The following is a 24,662-nucleotide window of genomic DNA, read 5'->3' on the forward strand; positions in this document are numbered from 1 at the left end:
ATACATAGTTTTCAACAACAATAAGTATTATGAAAGAAAGATATTATTCAGAGGGGTGAAGGCTCGGGTTTGAATTTCTTCAGTTTCTCTCCCTCTACAAATGAAAATTTGTTAAGATCGCAACTGCTGATCTGTAAATTAACAAACATGTCGGAAAAAAGGTACCAGTGGGACTCGAACCGGTCATCTACTGCTTTCCGGGCAGCGACACTACCACCAGGCTGTCCCTGGTTGCCGGCAGTGACACGATGAACATGGAACAAATACCTGACATTTTCGACATGTTTGTTAATTTACAGATCAGCAGTTGCGATCTTAATAAATTTTCATTTGTAGAGAGAGACAAACTGAAGAAACTCAAACCTGAGAATAAGTACTATTATTGTTATTATTATTATCATTATTATTATTATTATTATTATCATATTAGTAGTAGCAGTAGTAGTAGTAGTAGTAGTACAGTAGTATAAAAACAATAATGATCGTAATAATGATAAAGACATATACATGTACAAATGAATAAATGAATAAATTAAAAGCTGAATTAAAACGAATTATAATTCAGCCTTCTGGCTTTTAGAAATAACAGAAGAAACAAAAAAAAAACAGAAAGAAAAATGTATAAGCTTTCAGACTGAAATCTCAATTTCCCTGAGAAAGATTATTAAGTATGAACAAAATCAAGTAAGTCTTGTGAGGCGCTTTGACAGTAATGAGACAGTAGAATGTAAATTCTAAATCGAAATTGGGAGAATTGATATTCTGTTTGCAAGCTCATACAGGCGTCTCTCGTTATGACGAATGATCTGCACCGGAAGTCTTCTACTGTTATATCGATATTTCGTTACAACCGAATGAATAAAATGTGAATGTACATAGATGATAGTTGTAGGACCTGGATTTTACTCCGTTGTAAGCGATATTTCCGTTACAGCCGTCTTTGTTATAACGAAGTGCACCACACAAAGTTGATTAAGTTAACATGTATTTTTTTTTTTTTTGGTAAAGGTAAACTTCAAAGAAATAATATGTAATGATTGAGTTTTTGTTTTGTTTTGTTTTTTTAACCAAAAAGTATTACATTGTACAAGGTATTGGATAATAATTTACGTAGGGGACAAACTCGGGTAGCCATTAAAGGGTGTGTACAGTTCTGGTTGAGGTGAGGATTTAGCGTTTAATGTTTTGCAAGATATTCAGAAACCATATGAGATGTCAAAGAGCATGCAATTCTGTGGGGTATCAAAAGTTTATTTGATGAAAATTGGTTTTGAAATGGCTGAGATATCCAAAAACAATGTGAAACAAAGAGATCCTAATAAAGTTGTGGCATGTCGCCTTTTATTATTATCACTTTTTTATTTGATATATCAGCCATTTGAAAACCAATTTTCATCAAATAAACGTTGAACCCTTCTTAAAATTACATGCTCTTTCATATTTCATAAGAGATTTCTCATTATCTCACTTAGGAATGTGCAAAACATGAATCCCCACCTCAGCCAGTACTGTACAGTCCCTTTAAAAAAAATGTGTTGTGCCATGGGTTCAGATAAACTTTGAAATGACATTTCAGTACTTCAGTACATCTGAAAGCTGATGTAATCACTACTTGGAGCGTCCAGTTTAGCCATTGTAGAGTTAAGGTTTAATATCGAAAGTCTATAACCCTGATGAATGCTACGAGGCTAGAGGCTTTCCCAATAACTTCTTACTGACAAAAGTCATCACACGTCAACAGTATAAAAAAAAATAAGCAAGAGTTCAAAATCAGCAATGTGAAGAAACAAGATAGAAATGTTTTATTCCGATGTGTCACTTATTACAATGAATAACATGGGCTAGACTTTTACATTCAATGAAAGCTCTCCGGTACGATTTTCATGAATGGTGAACTGCAAAAAATCCGAGCTGGTGTAAAATTTCGGGCGCTCATTAGATTAATACCTCCGGGTGTCACTTCATAATATAAAATAATAATAATAATTTTTTTTTTTTTGAATAGTTACTTGGTTACTTAGTTACTTGGTTCTTCTTGTTGATGTTGAACTTTTCAACAAGGCGATCAAGAACTCCCCGATAAAGTACATGTACCTGAATTTCTTTTTTAAAAGGGTGTGAACACATTTACACCACAGTAACACCGGTTGGTATGGTTTCCGATTGACACAGGTCGGGTGTTATACCATTGACATTAACACCAGCAATGTGAAATCAACACTATGAGGTGTTATTGTTGAATTAACAACAGCGCAGTGTCAAAAATATCACTAGCTACAGTGTAAAATCAACACCACGAAGTGCCAGCCAAACTTGTGTTCTGCACTCTCACAACATACTTTCTACACCTGTATATAGGTGCGGTCGTCTATTGACACTTGATCGGTGTTAGATTCAACACCCATGGTGTTAAATCTAACACCGATGGTTCTGCAGTGTTACAGCACCTTCAGCTCCTTGGTTTTCACTATAATATTTACCTTCCATATTAATACTCTCCTCATGTCACTTCCCTCCTCAAACTCTCCTCTTGCGCGGGTCATGCACCTAAACAACAGTCCAGACCTACAAGAACCCCATACACATCATGGTGTTCCAGGGAACCTCTCTTCTTCTTCTTTCTTCTTCTTCTTCGTTTTTCTCGTAATATAAGAGCAATGTACGGCAGTTTGTGTCATTACGTTTCGGAAAGATACACAAAAATAATCTTTCACAGAAAAGAATCAGATACATGACATTTTAAAATCAACAGATAATAATTATTAGGTTGCTCTTCATACTCTTAATCAATGTTACTAAACAGGTGGAAAATATCAATTTTTATACAGTACTTCTAGATATGTACGTAGGCTTCTATCTGCCAACTAGATTTATAACGTTATACTGTTCCAAAGATCTATTAAAAACGTTGCAATTATTATTTGTACCTATTTTCATCATGTTTGTGTTCAAGAATATTGTTCATTCCAGAACAATTTTTCTTTTCAGAATTTTGCACTTCTTTAATTAGCTGAGATCTGATTTCGCTGATTTCAAAAACATACCTTCGCACCTTGTTAACACGCTTTCACAAATAATTTCTGATGAGCTCTCCTAGCTGATCAATCAATATGTATTAATCTATATAGCAGACACTGGACCTGATCTCGAGTTCACGTGTATACCTGAGAAATCAGTTTTGTGGTATTTGTTACGTAATTTGTGATTGTGTGTAAAAACTGCGTTTATCTCCTTGGAATCATTATGTACCGATATATTATTTGTTTTATATAGGGGATGAATAGTTTTAAAAGACGTTGCAAATTTTCTTTATAGTCAACAATCTACAGCACACAAATAACCTGTTTAAAAAAGATACTCCATGATTGCTAAATCATTATAAAAGGTCTTCCAGTTACTAGTCTGATTTCATCTTGTTACTGCGACGACAACACCTTGCGCAGCAGCAATTGCATATAAACCACTTAGCAGCATAGATGAATATCAGAGAAACGACTAGGAGAAAGGCCATCACATCGATAGAGTTGAGCTGAATGAAGTTAAGTTCGAGTGCGCGCGAACGCAGGTGATCCCCTCCAAATTTCAGGATATGCTCAACGTAGTACACGATCTTCTGGCGAGTTGGAACGATTTCATCATTCATGATAGCTGATGCTTTCTTCATATTTATTGTGTATCTGAGAGAGAGAAAGAGAGATAGGGATAAAATAGAACATAAGGTTAGTTCATACGGAACAGTCCATTTTAGCAGGAGAAATGTTGGAATTAAAGTTGAATTTGATCATTATCCATATTCATATGTTACATGGCATAATACATTACAACACATGCATGAATACAGGATAAAGAGTACCAAGAAAAAGCATGAATGCTATTCAAAGTACGACAACTGTTCAGAACAGAAGTTCTAAAAAGTTAGTAAGTATCCATGTAGCTATGTTTTGTGTAAACTTCAATGTGATTCAAAGTTCCTTACAATATTATGTACTCGTTAAAAACTCGTTTATGTAAGCGTTATGTATTGCTTTGTATTGCTTTATAGGTGACCGTGCACCACAAAACGAACATAAAGTCGCACACACTGATTTTGCATGAGGACTGAAAATAAGTGAAATGGGTCAACCTAGCCGAACTTGACTTTTTCATAATTTCTGAAAGAGTGTGTCTTCTTTTACATTATGCTGAAATTTGGTATCATAAAACGGGCAGGTAAGTATGTTTTTTTAGCAGTTATCTCGAACATTTTTGGTAGAATAGTGTGATTAGGTGTGTCTTTAGAATCCCTTTTTCATTTCTGAGAAACCTTGTCTACACTCTTCGCTTTCAACTCTAATAACTTTTGAAAGGATAGTGCTAATGCTTTGAAAGTTTGCATCAATTATGGACAGAATGTGTTAATGAGGCATGCTTAATTTCAATGTAATCTGATAATCTCTTCATTGTTGTTACTCTGGTGGTTTATTTCCTGTTTTTTGTCCCATTCATCGTACAGCCAGCACGGTTTGGTAAAGATTAAGCGCTTGAATAGACACTGTACTTCAGAGCCTCTTTTCTCAGTTCACACTTTTCCTGAGTTTGTGATTTCTTTCCAATATTAAGATAGGTTAGGAGAGCCCATTTGATTTGAGTTATACATCATTTTAAAGCTTAAAGTCTGCTCTTTCAGAATATGGCCTTAACTAAAAATTCATGTCTGGCGACTTTTTGTTTGTTTTGAGGTGCAGGGTCACACATGCAAGTAAAATCATTTGAATTAAACTGAACAAATAGCTCTAGTTCGAAAATATATGAAACATGAACGTTTTTACAACGTTTTACATTATATGAATACATTCGAATTGAAACCTTGACGTAATACATTTATTTTTCTACTATAAGTGCTAGTAAATATGTGGATCTAAAATACCGTAACTCCAATAAGTAAGGAAATTATATTGTGTAAATTTTACCGTAAAATTGAAGATACTTGTATATAGCACACATAACAATACTAATGTGATAGACACCTAGGGAATGAGAACATTTTCAATGCTTTTCATTTCAGTTACGACGTTAACGAATAATCAGGAGGATAGTGATTAATGAAAATGTAGTTTTGAATTGCTAAAAACAATAAACATGTCGATTCTTCTGTGTTAGAAAACACAAAACATTCGAAACGTTTTACAGCACTCACCTGATCTAACACTGAAAGCCCCCCCCCCCCTCCCGCGCAAGAAAGGAAAAGGTCAGGCTTGTTTTTACATTATTCACATAAGATATTAACATGAAAATACACACCCACTCACACACACACACACACACACACACACCTACATGAGGAGTTTGATCGGGAAAAAAAAAGGTAAAGCGCCATGTCCTATAAACACTTCAAATTTAGTCCATCATCTAATACAGAAAAGTGATAACTCACTAAATTATCATATTATTTTTTATATTATTATTATTATTATTATTATCATTATCATTATCATTACTACTACTACTATACTACTACTATCATCATTATCATCATTATCTTATATAATTGTTTATTACAAAAAAAAACATTATTTTTGATGTTCTCATAAAAAGAAATTCAATATTTTGTAATATTTTCTTTCCTATTCAACAGATTTAAGTGCAAACATCTCAAATTGACAAAAAAAGGAGGCAAGTCGTTTTGCATTAAAACTCTTCTTTATTAATGTTATGCATACATATCCACTTACTTTGGGTTGGTTAGGATTTCCTTGACATCCTGTCGGAAGCTTTCTTCAGTCAGCGTATTCTTGTCGATAGGGAAGCCGATACCCTTGGCCTTGAAACGCACAGCGTTCGCCATCTGGTCTCCGGCCAGCGGCATGAGCAGAACGGGCACCCCGTGTTTAGTGGCCTCGAATATACCGTTAGCTCCACCGTGGTAGATGAGAAGTCGCGTCTTGGGGTGGCCTTGTTTTATATCGGAAGAAGGTGGAGAATGATAATACGAAAGAACTATGATGATGATGATAATGATGATGATGATGATGATGATGATATTAATAACAATAATAATAATAATAATAATAACAATAATGATTATAATCAATACAACAATAATCATTAGAAGGAGAAGAAGAATAAAGATACTAATAACGATAATGATAATGATAGTAACAACAATAGCAGTAGGTTGTCTTTATCCATGTAGCCTCTTCAGTGTCGCCACTGTGTGTGTGTGTGTGTTTTTTTTTGTTTTTTTTAGAGGGTCCTGCCATTACCATAACCCTGTGGCGTTGCTAGGAACCCAATTACACACCTATGTCGAGAGGTACAAAAACATTTAGTCCAAGAACGTAAGCACTGGACGGGAATCGAACACAGGCCCTTCCAACTCAAAGTCATGATTTTATTCACTAAATGCCACAATGCTCCCACAGAGTAAATGGAGGGGCGGGTAATAGGGAGGTGGGGATTATGAGGAGAAGGAGGGGGGGGGGGACGGGAGGAGATAGAGAAAGCAGATAGAAGGAATGGCGACGAGGAGCAGAGGCATGGTGGTGATGATGATGATGATGACAGTGGTGATGATGATAATGATAATGACGATGATGATGATGATAATGGAGACGACGACGATGATGATGTTAATGGTGACGACGACGATGATGATGATAATGGTGACGATGATTACGATGATGATGATGATGATGAAGACGACGAGGAGGAGGAAGACAGACATACATCAAAGGGAAATGACGAGCAGGAGGAACAGTTCAAGGAGGATGCATGAGGGCAAAGAGGAGGAGAGTGTCAGGATATGACATTTTGTATTTGTCACGTAATAATTTGTCTCATTGTACTACTGTTTATTAGGCAGCTCATGTAAGAAATTGATGTTATCGCAATGGTTACAAAAGAAGTGCAGCTTTAAAGACAAAAGCTTGCATCAAAATAACCATATAAGGAGATGTTGCGATGCACAATCAAAGTAAAAGAGAGTGATTTGGAATTAAATGTTTTGGGGATGAGTAAACCCTACATGACGTCAAAATACGAGGAAAGGGTATCACTGGTAGTATGCCTCATACTAACTGGTATGTGGACGTCATTTACGACGTCAAACACAAGTTTCTAGCTAGGTCAAAACAGGACCACTTCAAAGAATTTTGGTTTCCGTGGACAGGAAGTGATGACGTCAAGCAGAGACTTGACCAATGCAAAATGAGATATTCAGGAAAGTTTTGACAGACAGAAAACGCCAACCAATAAGAAAAGGGGGCAGGACTTCTATGAAAACTTTCTAGGAAGTCACTTCATTTAATTAATCTTACATGGAGACCTATGGTCCAACAAATGTATAAATATGCAGTGTTTGGGCATAAAATTCAGATGCCACATTATTTGCGGAACACTCAGGACCAGGCTACGTTACTTCGAGATTGCGAAGATAGAGAGTAGCAGAGTGTTATTTAGAATCAGTGTGATTCAGGGATTGTTGCATTTCGGCTTGGACAGCCTGACCGTCCAGAAGAGAATCTAGGAGGATTCGAGTGTAAACACCAACAACTGTTGTAAGTACACGATCATTTAATTGAAGTTGTTTATGCCTTGTAAGTTCCTATGTAATTCCCGATATTGCATTGTATGTGTGATGTTTGTATGTCAAACCGAATTTTAATTGCATTGTGAAAGAAATAGAGAATTAGAACAACGCTTAGATTTTAATGAGCTGATTAATCACCCCTATTCAACATTGAAAGATAATGATCCATGGTGAAACAGTATTATGGAAATTATGTGTGGCTAATCAATGTTAATATGATGGAATATACAATTATATGTTTTGTTGAAGTTATATGAATAGAATCAGGAATAACGAAAGACCACAAATTATAAGGGAGGTATCATGTTATTAAATTAACAGGGTGTTAGGGTTCCAGGGAGAAAGCCACCGTTTAGGGTTCCTGCGAGGACCAAGTTTAGGGTTCCAGAGAGGACCAGAAGTAATGGGAGACGACCCGCTACTTCAGGCAGGGCATCGTCGACAACCTAGAGCAACCAAGCACGGGAGCTTCTAGAATAAACCACCGAGCAGAGCAACCAAGCTCAAGATCAAGTGGAATTGGATATCTGTATTCAAGTTTGTACTATGTTATTATTGTAAACGACCATAATTTGAGACGAGTATAATAAATCTTATTGCTTGTTACATTGTAAGAACACTGTGTGATTGGCTACTTATTTCGAGGCACTGTAGTTGCACAAGTTGAAAGAGTTGAATGAGTAAATGGTCTGCTAACAATCTGCTGCATTTAGAGAAAGTCAACCTTTGACTATAGAAAAGATCCCAGTCGCAGGGAGGACTTTCGTTCCCCACATTCAGAGGAAAGTCCCCCGTGACAGAGAGATCAAGGAGTTAGAAATTGCACGGGGGAGGGAACCAGTCCTCACCTGAGGAATCTTCTCAGAGACCTGCTCCCTTCAAGGGAACAATAACATTTACATGGAACGTCTGTGATGTCCCTAGCAAAACGTGATAAATTATTTATACGTCATTTACACGTCATAGTACCTTGGTGGTAAGGACATGGTTTTCTTTACTTGATACCAAAGAGAAAACAGGCATCCTTCAACAAGAAATGTGTCGTATGTAAAATTTACTCGAAGTTAGATTACAAAACTACACTTCAAATTCGGCAGGCACTTTAAACATCTTAAAAAAGACATTGTTTCGATAGCATGCACTATAACATTAGATGTAGTCATGCAAAATATCATTTGTCAAAGCAATCACATCAATACATACATTTTAAAGGAGGACGCATTTTATAGTCCGCTCATACACGTCTGTACGATGCAATGATAATAAGGGTGCCTGCTAAAACAAACAAACAAAGAAACAAAGAAACAAATAAAAACATAGGAAAAACAAAAGAACAAAATACCTAACAAGTCATTCTGCGGTAACCAGTCAGAAATCAGCGTATTGTTGCCAAGGTTACGAGGAGTTGGGCCTTTGTAGCGCCAGAGCACCCTCTGCGGCAGTTCGCTGAAAACCTTGGCCAGCTTTTCGGTCAGTACGTCGTCCATGAGCGAGCGAACCACGGATCCCTGCACAAGAAAAAGACCACCGAAAGAAATGAAAATCAATCATAGAAATGACAATATTGTACAGAACATACTTCGTTGCTTTTCAAATTCTTCCGTCCAGATATTTTCATGGCAGCTGATTGACAAATGGACCTATACATCAATGTAAATAAGCACTGAACTGATCAGTGTTCTGGTAGTAGCCATGATGAAAATCATGGGAGTACATACAGTACTCGAGCAGGATTCGAACCTACGACCTCTTGATCTCCGGACAGGCGTCATCTCACTAGACCACCGAGCTTTCGCCCGACAGCAAGTGTTTGTTCTTTAAATACTTATTATCTTAAAACATCTGGACGGAAGAATTTCATGAATTTGAATAATCACGCATTACTCGCTGCGTCATAAGGATATCATAATAGAAATAACTTGATTAAAAGAAAAATTAACGGGCAGCTGGTAAAAAAACAACAAAAACAAAAAACAAAGTAATAACAGTTTACAAGACCTACAAAGTCTTCGCTATCTGCGGTTTCTAAATTTTACATATTTTTCAAACCAAACAAAGAAGCAAAAACAGGTTAGTAATATACACGTTTTCCAATCAACGAACTCAATACTCACCAGAGTAAACACAATAATCCCATGTTCACCAGATCCCTGTACAAAGTCCTCGAGTTCCTACAAAAAAAAAATCAAATACATATATATATATATATATATATATATATATATATATATATCACGCAAACAAAAGGCTCTTGAAAAGAGCTGTTTATTAAAAATTGTATAAACAAGGAGGAACATGCTGCTTTTAAAACTTGGTTGCATATGTCTTCATATGGCCATAAATCCGCCTATTCAATAATCTGAATCGAAATGCAAGTCAACGACACAATAGGCGTTTTCACATCAGCCCGATGTTTCTAAATAGCGCGCTATTTTCTGACTTGGGAAATTAATCCGATCACGAAATAGCGCCCTATTTGATAATGTGTACACAAATTAGTGCGCTATAGTTTTATCGTTCTGATCGATTAAAATTCTCGAGTCCAACTCGGAAAATTTTCGAAATAGCAGGATAACTAAATGCGAACTATCGCCCTATTTGACAATGTTCAGGCTGATGTGAATAGAAAATGAAATTGAATTTTTATCGGGCTGATGTGAAAACGCCTATAGCGCCTAAGCATATTGCAGTATGCATACAGCTGCACAGCTGCAACCAACACACGATAATCACGTGAACAGGCGTAACTATCGTCACGCATCTTTTATTAAACATTGATGTGGATTACGCACATACCACTAAATACTTTGCTTTTGGTGTATCGGCTTGTAATGGATTACGAATGCTTAAGCTGTATTATCTATTTGACCTTCTATTCGGATGCGGTAGGGCATTCAACAGTTTTTATCTGCGAGAAGAATTATCGACTGCAAAGGTTCAAGGGGCATCGCGTGACGAACCTCTGTATAGCATTAATGTGTCAGGCTCATATTTCTGCAAATTACTATGAAACGCGTTGTGGAGTCTCTTTCACGAAATATTCAAGGAGAAAATATTTCATCGGCATTCTGCTTTAACCCAGAGAAAAAACAGTTAATCCACAGTTTAATAAAATTGCACTTGTAATGTACTCAAAGTGTTAACAGTGTGAAGCAAATGCAGCACATGGATATCGTATGGATGTAGCGTGCTTAACTACTGCTAGCAACTTAGCATTTTGTTGTTGCTATATACTACTCTGGCATACCATAAGTGATTGAAAATAATAAATTTATTAAGATCTGAGGAAATATAGTATGAGTACAATCAAAGCAATATCATTAAAGTTCTTTGTCTTACTTATCTTTCAGTTCACATAATCTTTCAGTTCACATGATTTTGATTCGGACGAGTTGGATGTATACATTTCAAATGCAAAATGCGTTGGTACAACATTAATTTTAGAACACGAGACAAAAAGCATATTAAAGAACCTGTCTATAAAGGCCACTTTTTCGTCTCCCTCTGGCAGCTATAAACAGGTTTGACTGCATACACTGCAAAAAGTCCGGTGTTAAATAGTGAACACCGAGCTGGTGTTAAATTTTCGGTGCTCATTTATGGTGTTAAATTAACACCTACGGGTGTCATTTCCAAATTTTTAACTGTTTTTTGAAGAGTTTCTAAGTAACTGCACTTCTTGTTGATTTTTTATTTAAACAAGACGATCAAGAATTTCACATTAAAATACTAGATTTTTGAAAAAATGTGAAAATAAATTTACACCAAAGTAACACCAGCTGGTGTGGTCCCTTATTGAAGCTGGACGGGTGTTAAACCATTGATATTAACACCAGCAAATATCAAATCAACACCATGTGGTGTCATTTTTGAATTACCACCAGTATAGTGTCAAAATAACACCAGGTACAGTGTCAAATTAGCACCACGAAGTGTCAGGTGAACACTTTTCAACACCATCACAGTGCATTTTTAACACATGTGGGTGTGGTCCTTTATTGAAGTTTGATCGGTGTTAGATTTAACACCCGTGGCGTTAAATCTAACACCGATGTTTTTACAGTGTAGTTCCTCAAATACATACTTTGAGAGGGACATGCTAATGATAATAAACAAAACGAAACAACAAAACAAAAAGGAATAAAAAAAAGAATAATTGCAGAGCTTGAAAGAGATGCAAGGGGCTGAATACCTGTGGCAGTGGTTTAGGAGGTCTAACCGAGATCCCGCCAATACTGACATAGTTCGGGGCGATGGGTTGAGCGAATTCCAGCGCAAAGTGCGACTGGCAAAGCCAGAGCTGGGCCTTGCCGAGAAGCTGCTCCAGACTGAGGTGAGGACTGATCCCCATTTCCCGTTGGATCTGTCGGACCCTCGAGAACACCATCGAACGCAGTAAGGGATCGCCGACGTAGCGGGAGACGAAGTTGATGACGCGCTCCTTGAACGTCATCTGATCGGTGTAGGTGAGGAACCCGTTGAAAGGGACGTAGGATGACGGCACAGGGATCCCGAAGATGTCCTCCGAGAATGTCGGAGCCCGCCTGAGAGGTGTCATTGCAATGAAAGGGACGTCGAGGTACTCGGCGAGCAGGGCGTCGCAGCCGTCGACGGGCATCGTTATGATCAGATCGAACTTCTCCTCTTTCAAACGACGCAAGGCGTCTGCATCCTTGAACAAGAGGACACATCCCTCCGTAATTTGGGCTATCTTTTCCATAGCTTCGCGGTAGACATCCCTGAATGAATTTTGGCTGAAGCCGATCACGGCCGCGTTGAGACCCGAGATGATTCCTTCCATCTCTTCCTTTGTACGGGGATTCTTGTAGAAGATCTTACCCGTAGTCGCACCTTCCGTCAGACCTTTCGTAAATTTGTTCTCCGGGGCAGTAAGGATAACCTCGTGACCGCGCTCGACGAGGGGCTCGGTGATCGTCGAAAACAAAATGTGCTGACTCACCGTATTCAGCACCATGTTCATTGCCAGCATGATTTTCGCCCCCGAAGCTCCGGGTGACTGCCCAGCCAGTACCAACCAGCAGGCGATACCCACTGCGAGTAGGTAAGAAACTCTTGCCATGTTTCGGAACGGGCGATGTCTCCAGTCGTGTCAAGATTGAGAGAGACTAAATCAATCGTCTATTGTATTCACTAACGTCTCTCCGTTCGGAGTATGCGACGGTCAGTCAGTGACAAAGAACAGCTTCTACTGCAGAGCAGCGATTCTATACATAAGACTGACCTGCCATTCCTTTCTTCAACTGTATGAGTCCTGTGAGAACGAAAAGTAAATCCGAAAAATAAACGACTCGTCCACTGTGAACATTAGGGGATTGGAGGGGCTCTTTTGGCGTACTTCAGGGCAAATCAAAAGCAAACACTCCTAGATAACATGAACTGCGAGCACACTGATCGCAGACAGCCACATTGGTATAACCGCACTAACAGTGTTTGCTATTTTTGGCTGACGTCACGATTGGCCTATATTGCATCACATAACATTATAGTTGAAGGGTGTATGTACAACGTCTGGTGCTGATGGGACCGATGATTTTGCTATAGTGGTTTATAAATGTTCTATTGATTAATTTGTCAGCAGTCTCCCACTCTACCGAAGCAGTAGAAAATCCCAAATCAGTGACCTTAACCAGTGGATCCCCCCCCCCCCGTATTTCAGCCTTTTTTTTTTCTTTTTTTTTTGCTTCCTAACCTCAACTATTTGCTCCGATTCCTTCAAGTGTAGAAAGCGGGGCCCCATTACAAATAAAGCGTTTGAAGATGGTAACGTTACTATCGGTTTTCCCGGCTAATTTCGCACTTCTGTCAATCCATTATCTTGATTAGAAGGTCCATTCAATTTAGCGAAAATCCTCGTCACTGCATGCACATTCTGTCATTCAAAATTGCAAGATGTTTGTTCAATTTAGCATTTCGATCACTGACATTTGCATAATGTGCGTTTCGAATTCGTAAAACGGGCATTCAAATTGGCACGTGCTCTTCAGTCATTCAAATTCGCCAGCACTGTATGGTGAAAAGGGTATTTCAGTCATTCAATTTCGCGTATGGGCAGTCAAATTCCAAACATGTTCATTCATATCAACGTCATAGTATTTCTTTTTGAAAAGGGTGAGAACAATTAGACGCGTATTTCTATGTGATTTTTGTTTCATCCACGCACTGTTAAGTAGTAAAAGTATCATCTTTTTGACCCTATATAACTCGAGTTTGTTGTTCTGTAACGCCCCTTTTCTTTCATGCATAGGCCTACATATACCAATATTACAGATCAACTTCATCTTCTTTATAGCCATGACAGCACAAGTTAAATACAGACGTATTTCTCAAGGAGACGGAAAAATAAATTATAAGAACATTTGATGATCACAACCTTGACTTCGTAGAACTGGCCGACACACGCGGAATAAAGCGCTACACGGCCAGATGAGTTGTGGCCACATGCGCTATCTTCGGAGTGGAAGACTCAATAAGCACATTGGAGAAAAGAAACTGTTGCCAAAATCTGTAAAATGCATGAATACGAAAATATGAAATGCAATGACTCTTGCAAATCAATAACTATGTTGAATAATGCCTCCGGCACCACTTCGTGGCGGAGGCATAAAAAAGAAATAGAGAAAGAACCAAAGCAAAAACATGCGTGCTAAATTGACTGCAAAAGATGTTAAATTGGATACCCAAAAATGAATTCGTTAATGAACGAGTGAGGCTTGTTGTCCGTGATCACGAGACCATAATCATTCTAAATTGAATGAACGAGTAACGAAATAATGCTTGTTTTACGAATTTCAATTGAAAACGTGTTAATTAGAATAAGGCTAAAAGTAACTTGAATGCTCCACAAAGGAATTTGAATGAAGAGATTACAGAATTGAAATACCGAACATGTCATCTACGCTAAATTGTGCTAAACTGAACAAAGCAATTAGGAATTGGACTGACAAAAGTGCGAAATTGGCCGGGAAAACCTATATTAGTGGTAACTCCGCAGTCAATGGAACTAAGTACTGAAGTATAAACTCTGTAAAATCCATAGATACTCAAAGCTTATAGAAAAGCACTAATGATTACCACTGGCTGTAGATTTATTGTAAAATTTCCGTGATTCTTTGTGAGTGGACTATAATAAAAATATTCCTGGTTACAAAGGCACAACAACGAACCCACGAAAAACAACGTAGGGGCCTATTGTATACTACACATTTTAACTCTTTGAAGACGGGCTGATATTGATACAGCACGCATTTCCCATAGACACCTGCTCGTCTTCAACGGGTTTTCAATGACAAGACTGTTTTTATTTCTGTTTTCCGTCTTTTGGTGTCAAAGTAAAATGAGATTCACTCTGACATGTCATAGACTTCCTAAAGCTTACAGTGAATCGAGGTTCTTGCTGAAGTAAAGTAAAAACATTATTTTGACCTTACTCTTGATTTGTTCGGGGTTTTTTTTGTTTATTATTGATTAATAGCAATAAAGTAAGAAATGAGTAATTTTTTCTTTGCGGAAAATTAATGTCAAGGATTCGTTATCAATAATCAAAGTGCAAATCTACGGACGCAATCAAATGGACCAAAGGAAACGATTCCTGTAACAGGCCCAGTTCTATGAAGAGTTATGATTGATTATAATATACATGATATAGTTGATTGCTATCATAAATCTGTGGTATTATCTGTGGTAAGGGAATCTACAATCGATTATGCTTTCAATAAAACGGGGCCCTGGACATTATTCAAGCTGTGTCCTTAAATCTGATTCCATCCTAATCACTTCTGCCACACTTTTGTAATATAACCTTTGTGTTATGTAATGCAAAATTGCATCCATTGTTGTTTTAAGTTTCTTTGCGTAGTATAATTATGGTATTTTGATGATTTTTAATGTCTTTTTTTTCTGTTTTTCGTCTTGTAATAATTTTATATGCTGTAGTTTGCTGTGAAACATAAATCCATTCAGATTTAATTGAATTGAAATGAGTTGAACTAAATCGACATTTTCTTTCGCTTCACTTTGATCAGTATTCCCTGTTTTGTTTGTAGATGTTTTTTTTTTAACTTCCGAAAAATTCATTCAACAGCTCGTTTTCTAAAGTATGCAGCACAGTATACCTGATGAATATCCTGTGATTACGCCTATCCCGGGCACGCACCTGTGGCTGTGCGTGCCTGGGATATAGGCATCTACAGTAAACGTGTGTCCAATAGCTCAGAAAGATTGTACCTGCACGCCATTATACAGATTTTTTTTTTCTTCGCATAGACCTGATTTTTTACTCAGTACTTAATTAATATCAACAGGTAGGTGAGGCGAAAAGTCGAAAACATCACCTCCCTAGGATATCAAATATTTACAAATGTTTCTTGCGCACATGTAGGCCTATTATGCGTGTTTATTGAGCATAGATATATATGTACATAAAGTATGAGATATATACAATGCATGACTATTACAAATATTATCAATCAATCAACCGTTAAATATAATTTATGTATAATGGAGAAAGACATTTAATAAGATGATTTTGTTGAATAAATAGAGGGAGACATGTAGGCCTACACGGCTTCATAATCATTATTCACTCATGTTTGAATACAATAACACCGCGTGTCATAAGTGTGGAGCTGCTAGCTATTATTGCCACATACTTTCAGCCACTACCAGCTGCAGTGAGCAGCAGTAGTCTGGTTTTTTTTTCCACCAAATATGGCAACAGATTCTGTGCAAATATGCACTCGGTCGGCAAAATAAATACAACAAAGGAAAATCAATGTCACGGTAGGTGGTTCAGCATTATTATAATATGCTGTCGGAGTGGCCGGGTGGGGAACACTCTACACAGCCGAGGATTCGGAAGGGAACACACTGCTCACGTACCGATATGTCCATGCTCGTTAAATGATCTAGAATATTGATTTCAAACCTGCTCTTATATGTGACTTTGAGATTGGTGAATAGACTGGACACGATACAGGTTTATTGTGATACTTCAAGGAAATGACGCAGCAGTTCGTGAAGTAAAATACAAATCTACGATTTCACCGGTAAGCTTAATCTACTGTATTCATGTGGTATAATCGTAATATACATGTATCATCGCTCCAATCTGACATAAGGAATATGAAGTGAGACATCCCACCTGCTAGACAGAAAGATCCGTCTGTCCGAATGAGTCTTTTCTTTATTTATTTCCTTTATTTCTTTTTATTTTTTGACGTTATATTGCTCTCCTGCACAAGAAGGGATCCGTGAAGCCATATGCAGTCTCCATGGAACATATCCCCGACGACCAGTCGATACATCAGACCCACCTGAATGCTGTGTGCAGTCGAGAGCCTGATGCACGTACTCTACACAGGTATAATCCAACTGCTAACTGACTGATGAAATAATGTTGTAAAGCAATGATAAGCCCCCCCCCCCCCCCCCCGGGGCTATCGTTAATTGTGCAGTATAGGCCCATAGGTACAATACGGTTAGCCCGTTCTTGATTATAACGTTTACATGTACTTCAATAGAAAAGAAAGAAAAAAAAACTTCTGAATTTTCTACTCAGATTAGATTCTATAGACCATCAATCACACATTGATTGGTAAGTGTGGTTGAGAAGCTAGGTTATGGCTTCGGCTTTTGGTCCACGTCCAGTAGAGCAAGCATATATCACGAAGGACATTACACACGACTGATGTTGATTTATTACTGATTCCAACACTATGACAGATTTCACGAAGGTGGTAGGACCTATACAATCTTTGTCAATGTGCATGGTTTAAACATGGAGCTATACAAGTAGCTCCATGGTTTAAACCATGGACATAAAGATGTACCACGGTCCTTCGTCATGAATTCGGGTCAATAGGTACATCATTATAAAGGCATACTTACCAATATCTGCAGCTGCTGCAGTACAGGGGCATGTGTCGTTTTGTCGGTACTGTATTACATGAAACGAGTTCTTCCGATGGTACAATTAGTCCCTATTCTACGCTCACGCACGGCGGTTCCTTTCACACTCGAGGAACAATAGAATTGGACACCGCGATTGTGAACAGACGACGCACCTCGTACTATTGCTGCCCTGGTACAACAATTACAAAGGTCACTCAGCTATACCGTTGCGCGTGGTGGGTGCATACTGAGGAATTCGGCCTGCAATAGGCACACACAACTAACGAAGCTCTCGATCGAGAAGACCACACAAACGGAAGACAGTGCTGTGTTAAACACCAACCTTGAGATCTTCCACTCGTCTCCGGTTCGCCTTTGCCCAATAGGCTTAAATGCTATTGCTATACTGTAACACCGGAATGGTCAACCTCTCTTTTGTGCACAAGGAGTTACTGCCAACTCACTGGTATCAGAGAGGTGCGGCTTCCCACCTCCCTGTTGGTATGCAATAGTAAAGCTCTGCACAGCATAACACACGGACCATAGACCCGCGGCGAGCAAGAGTTTGCTATGAACTACACTGTATTATGTACTAGATAGAACAATAGTTCTGTTTAAAGATCGCAATTCCACCCACTTATGCAGTAACCATCATTTTAAACACCAGTGTTTAAAGGGTGTGTACAGTTCTGGTCGAGGTGAGGATTTAGCTTTCAACGTTTTGCGAGATATTCAGAAACCACTCTATGAGATGTCAAAGAGCATGCAATTCTAAGGGCTATTAAAAGCTTATTTGATGAAAATCGGTTTTGAATGGCTGAGATATCAAAAAACAAGGTGAAACAAAGAGATCCTAATAAAAGGCGTGGCCTGTAGTCTTTTATTATTATCACTTTTTTTGGATATCTCAGCCATTTGAAAACCAATTTTCATCAAATAAACGTAAAATCTTTCTTAAAATTACATGCTCTTTCTTATTTCATAAGAGGTTTCTCATTATCTCACTTAGGAATGTTCAAAGTATGAATCCCTACCTCAACCAGTAGGCCTACTGTACAGTCCCTTTAAAGCATTTATTTTTGAAAGGGAGCGCTGTCATCGCATTATCAGCATAATTTCTGGGGTTGGGATGAGATTCTGTGATGTCTATTGTGAAAACGCGCTCCATTCATGCTTTAATTCTCTCGAACACATGCATATCAAGCCAAGCGAACAGATAATCGGGTGTGAAAAAAGCAAAACAAAAACAAAAACAAAAATTGATAAACACAAGAGCAAAAATAAAATAAAAACCGAAGTGTTAACCAAAGACAGTCACGGTATCCCGGAAAGGTATAAGGCCTTGGCCACAAAAATGAAGAATGCGTACGTGGACTCTCCGACAGTATCTAAAATGACCCGCACTTCAAGTCCATTTATATAAAAAAAAAATAATAATAATAATGAATTCATGAATATTGAATTCATGGTGAATACAATTTTTATAAACACCCCTTAAGGGGGAATAGTTAGTCTGATAAGAAAGAGTAAAATATTACCAGTTCAACGGTATAAATTTGATCGAAACTGGATGAAAAATAAGGAAGTTATGACATCTTGACGTTTCGTTATTTCGGGGGGGGGGAACAGTTCTTGAACAGTCAATACATCAAATTTTGAAATTTCACCACCTCACAACACTCCCCTTGATTAGTGGGGCCTTTATCAAATTGTGTATGATAATTATTTACGTATAAAAACATGTTTTTGTTCTTTGACTTAGCAACCGCAACCTACGCCTTTCCCTAAAATAGATCATCGTTGCTTGGCTATACTGCAAGACCATACAATTTGATAGACTGCATGGATACATCCTGTTCTTGTTTCTCTTGATTTTAGGGAGTTTTGGATTTTCGCGACGAGGAGGTCAAGAGGGGAAAAAAACCTGGTCTGAGCATGCGCAGAATCGCGTTTCAAACGCGATCGATTTATAGCTTGAGCGCCTGAGTTTTCACTACGCGTTCTGGGCTATTTTTACGTTCACGACGTAGGGAGCTACTTGATAATAAATAATAATAATAATAATAATAATAATAATAGTGGCTACTTGTATAGCGCACAGGTCCACTTTTCAGTGCTCATGGCGCTTCAAAAATGAAAAGATATCATATTATATTTACATGCATATACATATTCAAACATTTCAACAAAGAAGAAAATGGTAAACAAAAACAAATATATACCAAATAAAGAATACAACATATACCAATTGAAAATACAATATTGATCCAATATTAATGACATACAGCAATTACAGTCCTCAGTATGAAAGGAACAGATACGCTTTAAGTTTGGATTTGAATGAATCTGTAGATGACAGTTCCGCCCTTAACTGACGAGGTAACTGATTCCACAATTTTGGTCCCATAACGGAAAAAGCACGATCACCATACCCATGTTTTACTCTGGGTGTTTGGAGTAAGAATGCATCTGATGATGAACGTAGCCTCCGTGTCGGATTGTATTTTTGAACAGAATTACTTATGTATATTGGGGAAAAAGAATGAACTGAATGATGTACTAATAACAGAATCTTGAAAATAATCCTTTTTTCTACAGGTAACCAATGTAAGGAACGGAGAACTGGTGACATGGACTCAAACTTATTAATAAACGTTAACAATCGGGCAGCAGAATTTTGCAACCGTTGAAGTTTTGTGACATATTTTTTTGAAAGATTACACAACAATGAATTCGAAAAATCCAACCGAGAAGAAATCAAAGCATGAATAAGTATCTCAGCTGCAGATTTAGACAAATATTTCCTTATGAAACTTAAATTACGCAACTGATATCTAACATTACGCTTAATATGAGTTACATGACTTCGAAATGACATTTCCTGATCAAATATGACGCCTAAATTACGGGCTGTTTTCGACGGAGTAATGCAAGTGCTACCGATGTTGACATGACATGACTGATAATCAACTTTGCTTAACATATGCTTTGATCCCAATAACAGAAACTCAGAATTATCATCATATAGTTTAAGGCCATTGGATGTACCGATCATATGGGGGCGCCATTTTATTTTTTATACGTTGCATCTCAGCGTAATAGGGAGCTTTAGATTTTAGACGCGCGGACGTTCAAAGACAAAAAAAAAACAACAACAACCCATGATCTGAGTGGGCGCAGTAGCGAGGGTCAAGTTACTGCGCACGCTCAGATCATGTTTTTTCCCTCCGAACATCCGCGCGTCTAAAATCTAAAGCTCCCTGATGATATACTCAGCACGACGCAGGGAAGAGGAGAACGTCCACAAGCGTCGTCTCAAACGTCCGCGCAGCAAATCTAAAGCTCCCTAATATAGACGCCCGGATCAGCGGCCGGGTGCGGGAACACTCTACACAGCCTATCATACAACATCAGAATTTCACATCATCACTTCTGTCTCTCTTTATCTCCATCGTTTTCCCTCCCTCTCCTTCCACACTCCCTCTCTCTTTCTTTATGGGTCACCTTTCTCCTACTATATTGATTTCCGAATTCTTATCAGATTCTGATACGCCATTGCTTCTCCACTGCAAAAAGCTTATTTCTATTTTTATTATTTATCGAAACATATTATTCAGTCAGGATTGCTTGATCAGCATGAGCTGTTTTTCCATCAAGGTCCTGAGATAGAATATAAAAAACAAACAAAAATTCAATCATTACAATGATGATTATCATCAGTATAAAAATCCAAATCAGCTGCAGTAATTGAAATAGTAAATCAGATAAATAGTTAACTATCAACAACATATTTCAGATTCGTTTTTGCAAATCCTTTAGCGAGAAGACTGCAGAGAAAGACACAGAAAAAAAAACCAAAAAAACTGAAACTAGCATCAGAAAACATGTCGACATAAATGCCGGCATACTTGTCACAATTTTCAATGGGAGTAATACGCAATTCAGCATACACAGTCAAGAGCATACATATCCACCCACTCTTACACACACACACACACACACACACACCAGGCCCGTAGCCAGGATTTTTCAAGGGGGGTGCGGTCACTAAAAAAACGGACCTTCGGTACCAATACGAATGATGACACACACTACACACACACACACACACACACACACACACACACACAATTATATATATATATATATATTCTTTGGACGACCGAACTACAAATGTTGTACAAGAATTTGCGCGCGAAGCGCGCCGCAAATTGTGAATTTTGACTGTTTTAATGACGTTTTAAAGTCTCGAGGAAATTTGTATTTTTGTCTGTTGCATGCAATCGCGTTACGGTATTTCATCTAGGAAATAGTAAAAACTCATTTTGCCAGGAAGTTGCAAAGTTTAATTGTGTTCGAGACTCTGCGCGCGTAGCGTGCCGCAAAATTGAGAATAGTGATTTTCCTGGCGTTGTTTTAACTTTTATTTTTTTCTATTGTATACCCGCGTTAGCAGGCCTGAAGCCAGGATTTTTAAAGGAAGGGGGGATTGCGTTAATTAACAAAACGGTCCTTTGATACTGTCCCAGGAGGGGTAGCGACAATTAAAAGGTGGACACCATGCATGCTCATACATGGACTTTCAAAATGGCCCCTAAACGAGTAATGATCATATGATTTTTTCGGGCCTTAAAAACAAGTATTCCTTAAATGTTTCCTGCACCCTAAAGAAGTACTTCATCGTGATTGAACAATATACCATTTTCCCAAATTTCGGCCTTTTTGATACCCTTTGATTATATACGCTCGTACATCACACTTTCCATCTAATCCGTGAGAAAAAACGACCCCTATTACGCGTTTTCTTTAGCGAGTATGGTCACGGTGTCCACCTTTCAGTTGGAGTTTTCCATCCCATTGGATGCTGTTTGGAAGATGAAACATTCACTTTACTATACAGTATCAGCCGTTGGTATGCGAGTTTGTCAAAAACGAAAATAAATGAGAAAATTTTTAAAACAAAATGAATCATAAATGTGAACCATTTATATTTTGCCTCCTTGTGGTAGGATATTTCCAGCATTTCCGAACTTTCAAATAATCATTTTAGAATTAATAATATTAAAGGTAGTAGATCCGATTCGCAAACATCTCCAATATCAGTCAAATGTCACATTAACCATCATGCTAAGAAGGATTTCTTTGTGAAATTTGGAGGTCAGTGAAATTCAAAAATTACTAACATCCGTTAGCCATTGGAAGAAGTTGAGTGCAAATTCAGACCTCAGGCTTAGTGCTCAGATGTTTTCCTATTTGATTTGATTTGTCTTACTGTGCACACTAAGATACATACTGGAATGGTTATTTCTTAAATTATAGTAGCATATTTGGTTACTAGCTGTCTCTAGGCATTTTCGAATTTGGGCTGCAAAGAGATCCACTACCTTTAAGTTAGAAGAGAGATAAGTAAATAATGATAAAATAAACAAACAGAAAAGAATGAGTTTCTTTTGTAATACTATCTGACAAACTTTTTACTTTACCATTTTACTTCATAGCTCAGCACTTTCCATTCTCTCTCATACCCTCTTACCCATTATACCACATTTAAATGAAATACAACTAAAATGAGTTTGCGTGCCTGCATAATACTCTTTGGAAATTATAAGTGAGAATGTTCTTAGGTTTTGGCTCACTTTAAAATGAGAACCAATAGAACTGTCACAACATGAGAAAATGTATAAGTAATAATCAACAGTACATTTCCGAATTTGTCCTGCAAAGAAATCCGCTACCTGTAAGTTAGAAAAGAGATTAGTAAATAATGATAAAAAAAAAAAAAAAAAGCATGAGTTTCTACCGCCGTATCCAGAACAGAGCCTGAAACGGTGCAGGCTCAAGAAATCGTTTGTACTAACATGACTAATACGTCTTGTTTTTAAGACAGGCCTTTCATTTTGTTTTGTCTCTCCTGATCGTTCGTAAGAAATGCTAATTCATGACCACCTTTCCACAATTTGATTGGAGCATGCATTCATAATGGAAAATAGTTGACATAATAATCTATCCCCAGGCATTATCATGCCAACATGTACTTATATATACATGTACTATATCTTTGTGAGACGTAGATATAAAATGTCTCAGGTTTTCGATTATAGTAATTTCGAGGAAATTTCTTTAATTTTTATCATATATGTAAACTTGAGGCTATTAGATTTTCATCCACTTACCTCTGTTCCTGTGAAAAAAATGCAAGTGTCAACCTCAATGTCATCCACGAATCGCACGTACTCGGGCGGCCAGTGGAAAAAAAAAACACCGGTCACACGCGCCAAGGGCCATGGCATGCAGTGCCAATATAATAATAGCTCGCACAGATTGATACATAACATTTGTGTTTGTGTGCATGGGGACGATCCGATGGTTCATACAACAAAAGGGTTTCGTACAATTATTTTTAACATTGTTAAACGTACTCTTCCACATTTACGTAGCATATAATGTGTCTTTATATTTATTTGGATTGTTATCTTGAGAATTGCTAAAAACCGTTATTATGAAAAAGTGGACCTTTCAGAATTGGGGGGGGGGGGTGCGTACGCACCCGACGCACCCCCCCCCCCCCCCCCCCCTGGCTACGGGCCTGCACACACACAAGAATAATCATAAGATTCACGAGCATAAGAAAAAAGATCATATTCCCTCGCAGTCTCTCGCAGAAGGTTATAAAAAACCGTCAACAATTCGCAATACAGAAATAAAAGTATAAGGAAAGATTATCTGCAGCTGAGATGGTCACAACAAAAGTATACATTACAGTAAATATAATTGCTTATTTATGCGCTTAAATTCTGAACAGTCCATGCATTGAAGTTCGGTGTTAATATGAAACACCGAGCTGGTATTAAATTTCCGGTGCTCATTTGCGGTGTTAGATTAACACCTCCGGGTGTCACTTCAAAATAAATTATAAAATATTGGTTTTTTTTTAATACAGGGGAAACTCGGTATAACGAACACTGCTATAACGAGATATCGGTTATAACGAGGAAATTTTCTCGGTCCCAAATTTCCTTCCACACAAGTCTATGTAAAATGCTACTCTTATAGCGAGATCGGCTATAACGAAATAACTGCTATAACGAGATAAATTTTGTGACTTCCAAACAAAGAAAAACATAGTCGATCAAACCTGCTATAGCGAGGTAAAGCAAGATGCCTTCGGTAAAGCTTTACTTCGCCT

The 24,662-nt window shown here is 37.8% G+C and overlaps 2 protein-coding genes across 2 annotated transcripts in view; one reads left to right on the top strand and one right to left on the bottom strand.

Moving 5' to 3' along the window:
• Positions 1-1,820: 1,820 nt before the first annotated feature.
• Positions 1,821-12,671, bottom strand: LOC139738262 (UDP-glucuronosyltransferase 2C1-like). The gene is made up of 5 exons (XM_071648911.1): positions 11,760-12,671; positions 9,682-9,738; positions 8,910-9,075; positions 5,712-5,931; positions 1,821-3,677 (listed from the first exon to the last, which is right to left on the bottom strand). The coding sequence occupies exons 1-5, from the start codon at positions 12,645-12,647 to the stop codon at positions 3,398-3,400; spliced, it is 1,611 nt and encodes a 536-aa protein (XP_071505012.1). The 5' UTR covers positions 12,648-12,671; the 3' UTR covers positions 1,821-3,397.
• Positions 12,672-16,821: 4,150 nt separating this feature from the next.
• LOC139738263 (uncharacterized) overlaps positions 16,822-24,662 on the top strand; it is a 52,329-nt gene continuing 44,488 nt past the window's right edge. The window contains exon 1 of the mRNA XM_071648912.1: positions 16,822-16,946. The gene's annotated coding sequence lies outside the window, so the exon portion shown is untranslated. The remainder of the gene's footprint in view (positions 16,947-24,662) is intronic.

Source organism: Diadema antillarum, unplaced genomic scaffold (genome assembly GCF_040938485.1).
Source record: "Diadema antillarum isolate AM-2024a unplaced genomic scaffold, OU_Dant_1.0 seq00000732_RagTag, whole genome shotgun sequence".
NCBI classification, from domain to species: domain Eukaryota; kingdom Metazoa; phylum Echinodermata; class Echinoidea; order Diadematoida; family Diadematidae; genus Diadema; species Diadema antillarum.

Excerpts from the sequence above, each read along its gene's own strand:
- LOC139738262 (XM_071648911.1), bottom strand. The coding sequence starts at position 12,647 with ATGGCAAGAGTTTCTTACCTACTCGCAGTGGGTATCGCCTGCTGGTTG. Across the intron at positions 9,739-11,759 it reads CTCCTAAACCACTGCCACAG|GAACTCGAGGACTTTGTACA; the intron begins GTATTCAGCCCC and ends TTTTTTTTGTAG. Across the intron at positions 3,678-5,711 it reads GAAATCCTAACCAACCCAAA|ATACACAATAAATATGAAGA; the intron begins GTAAGTGGATAT and ends TCTCTCTCTCAG.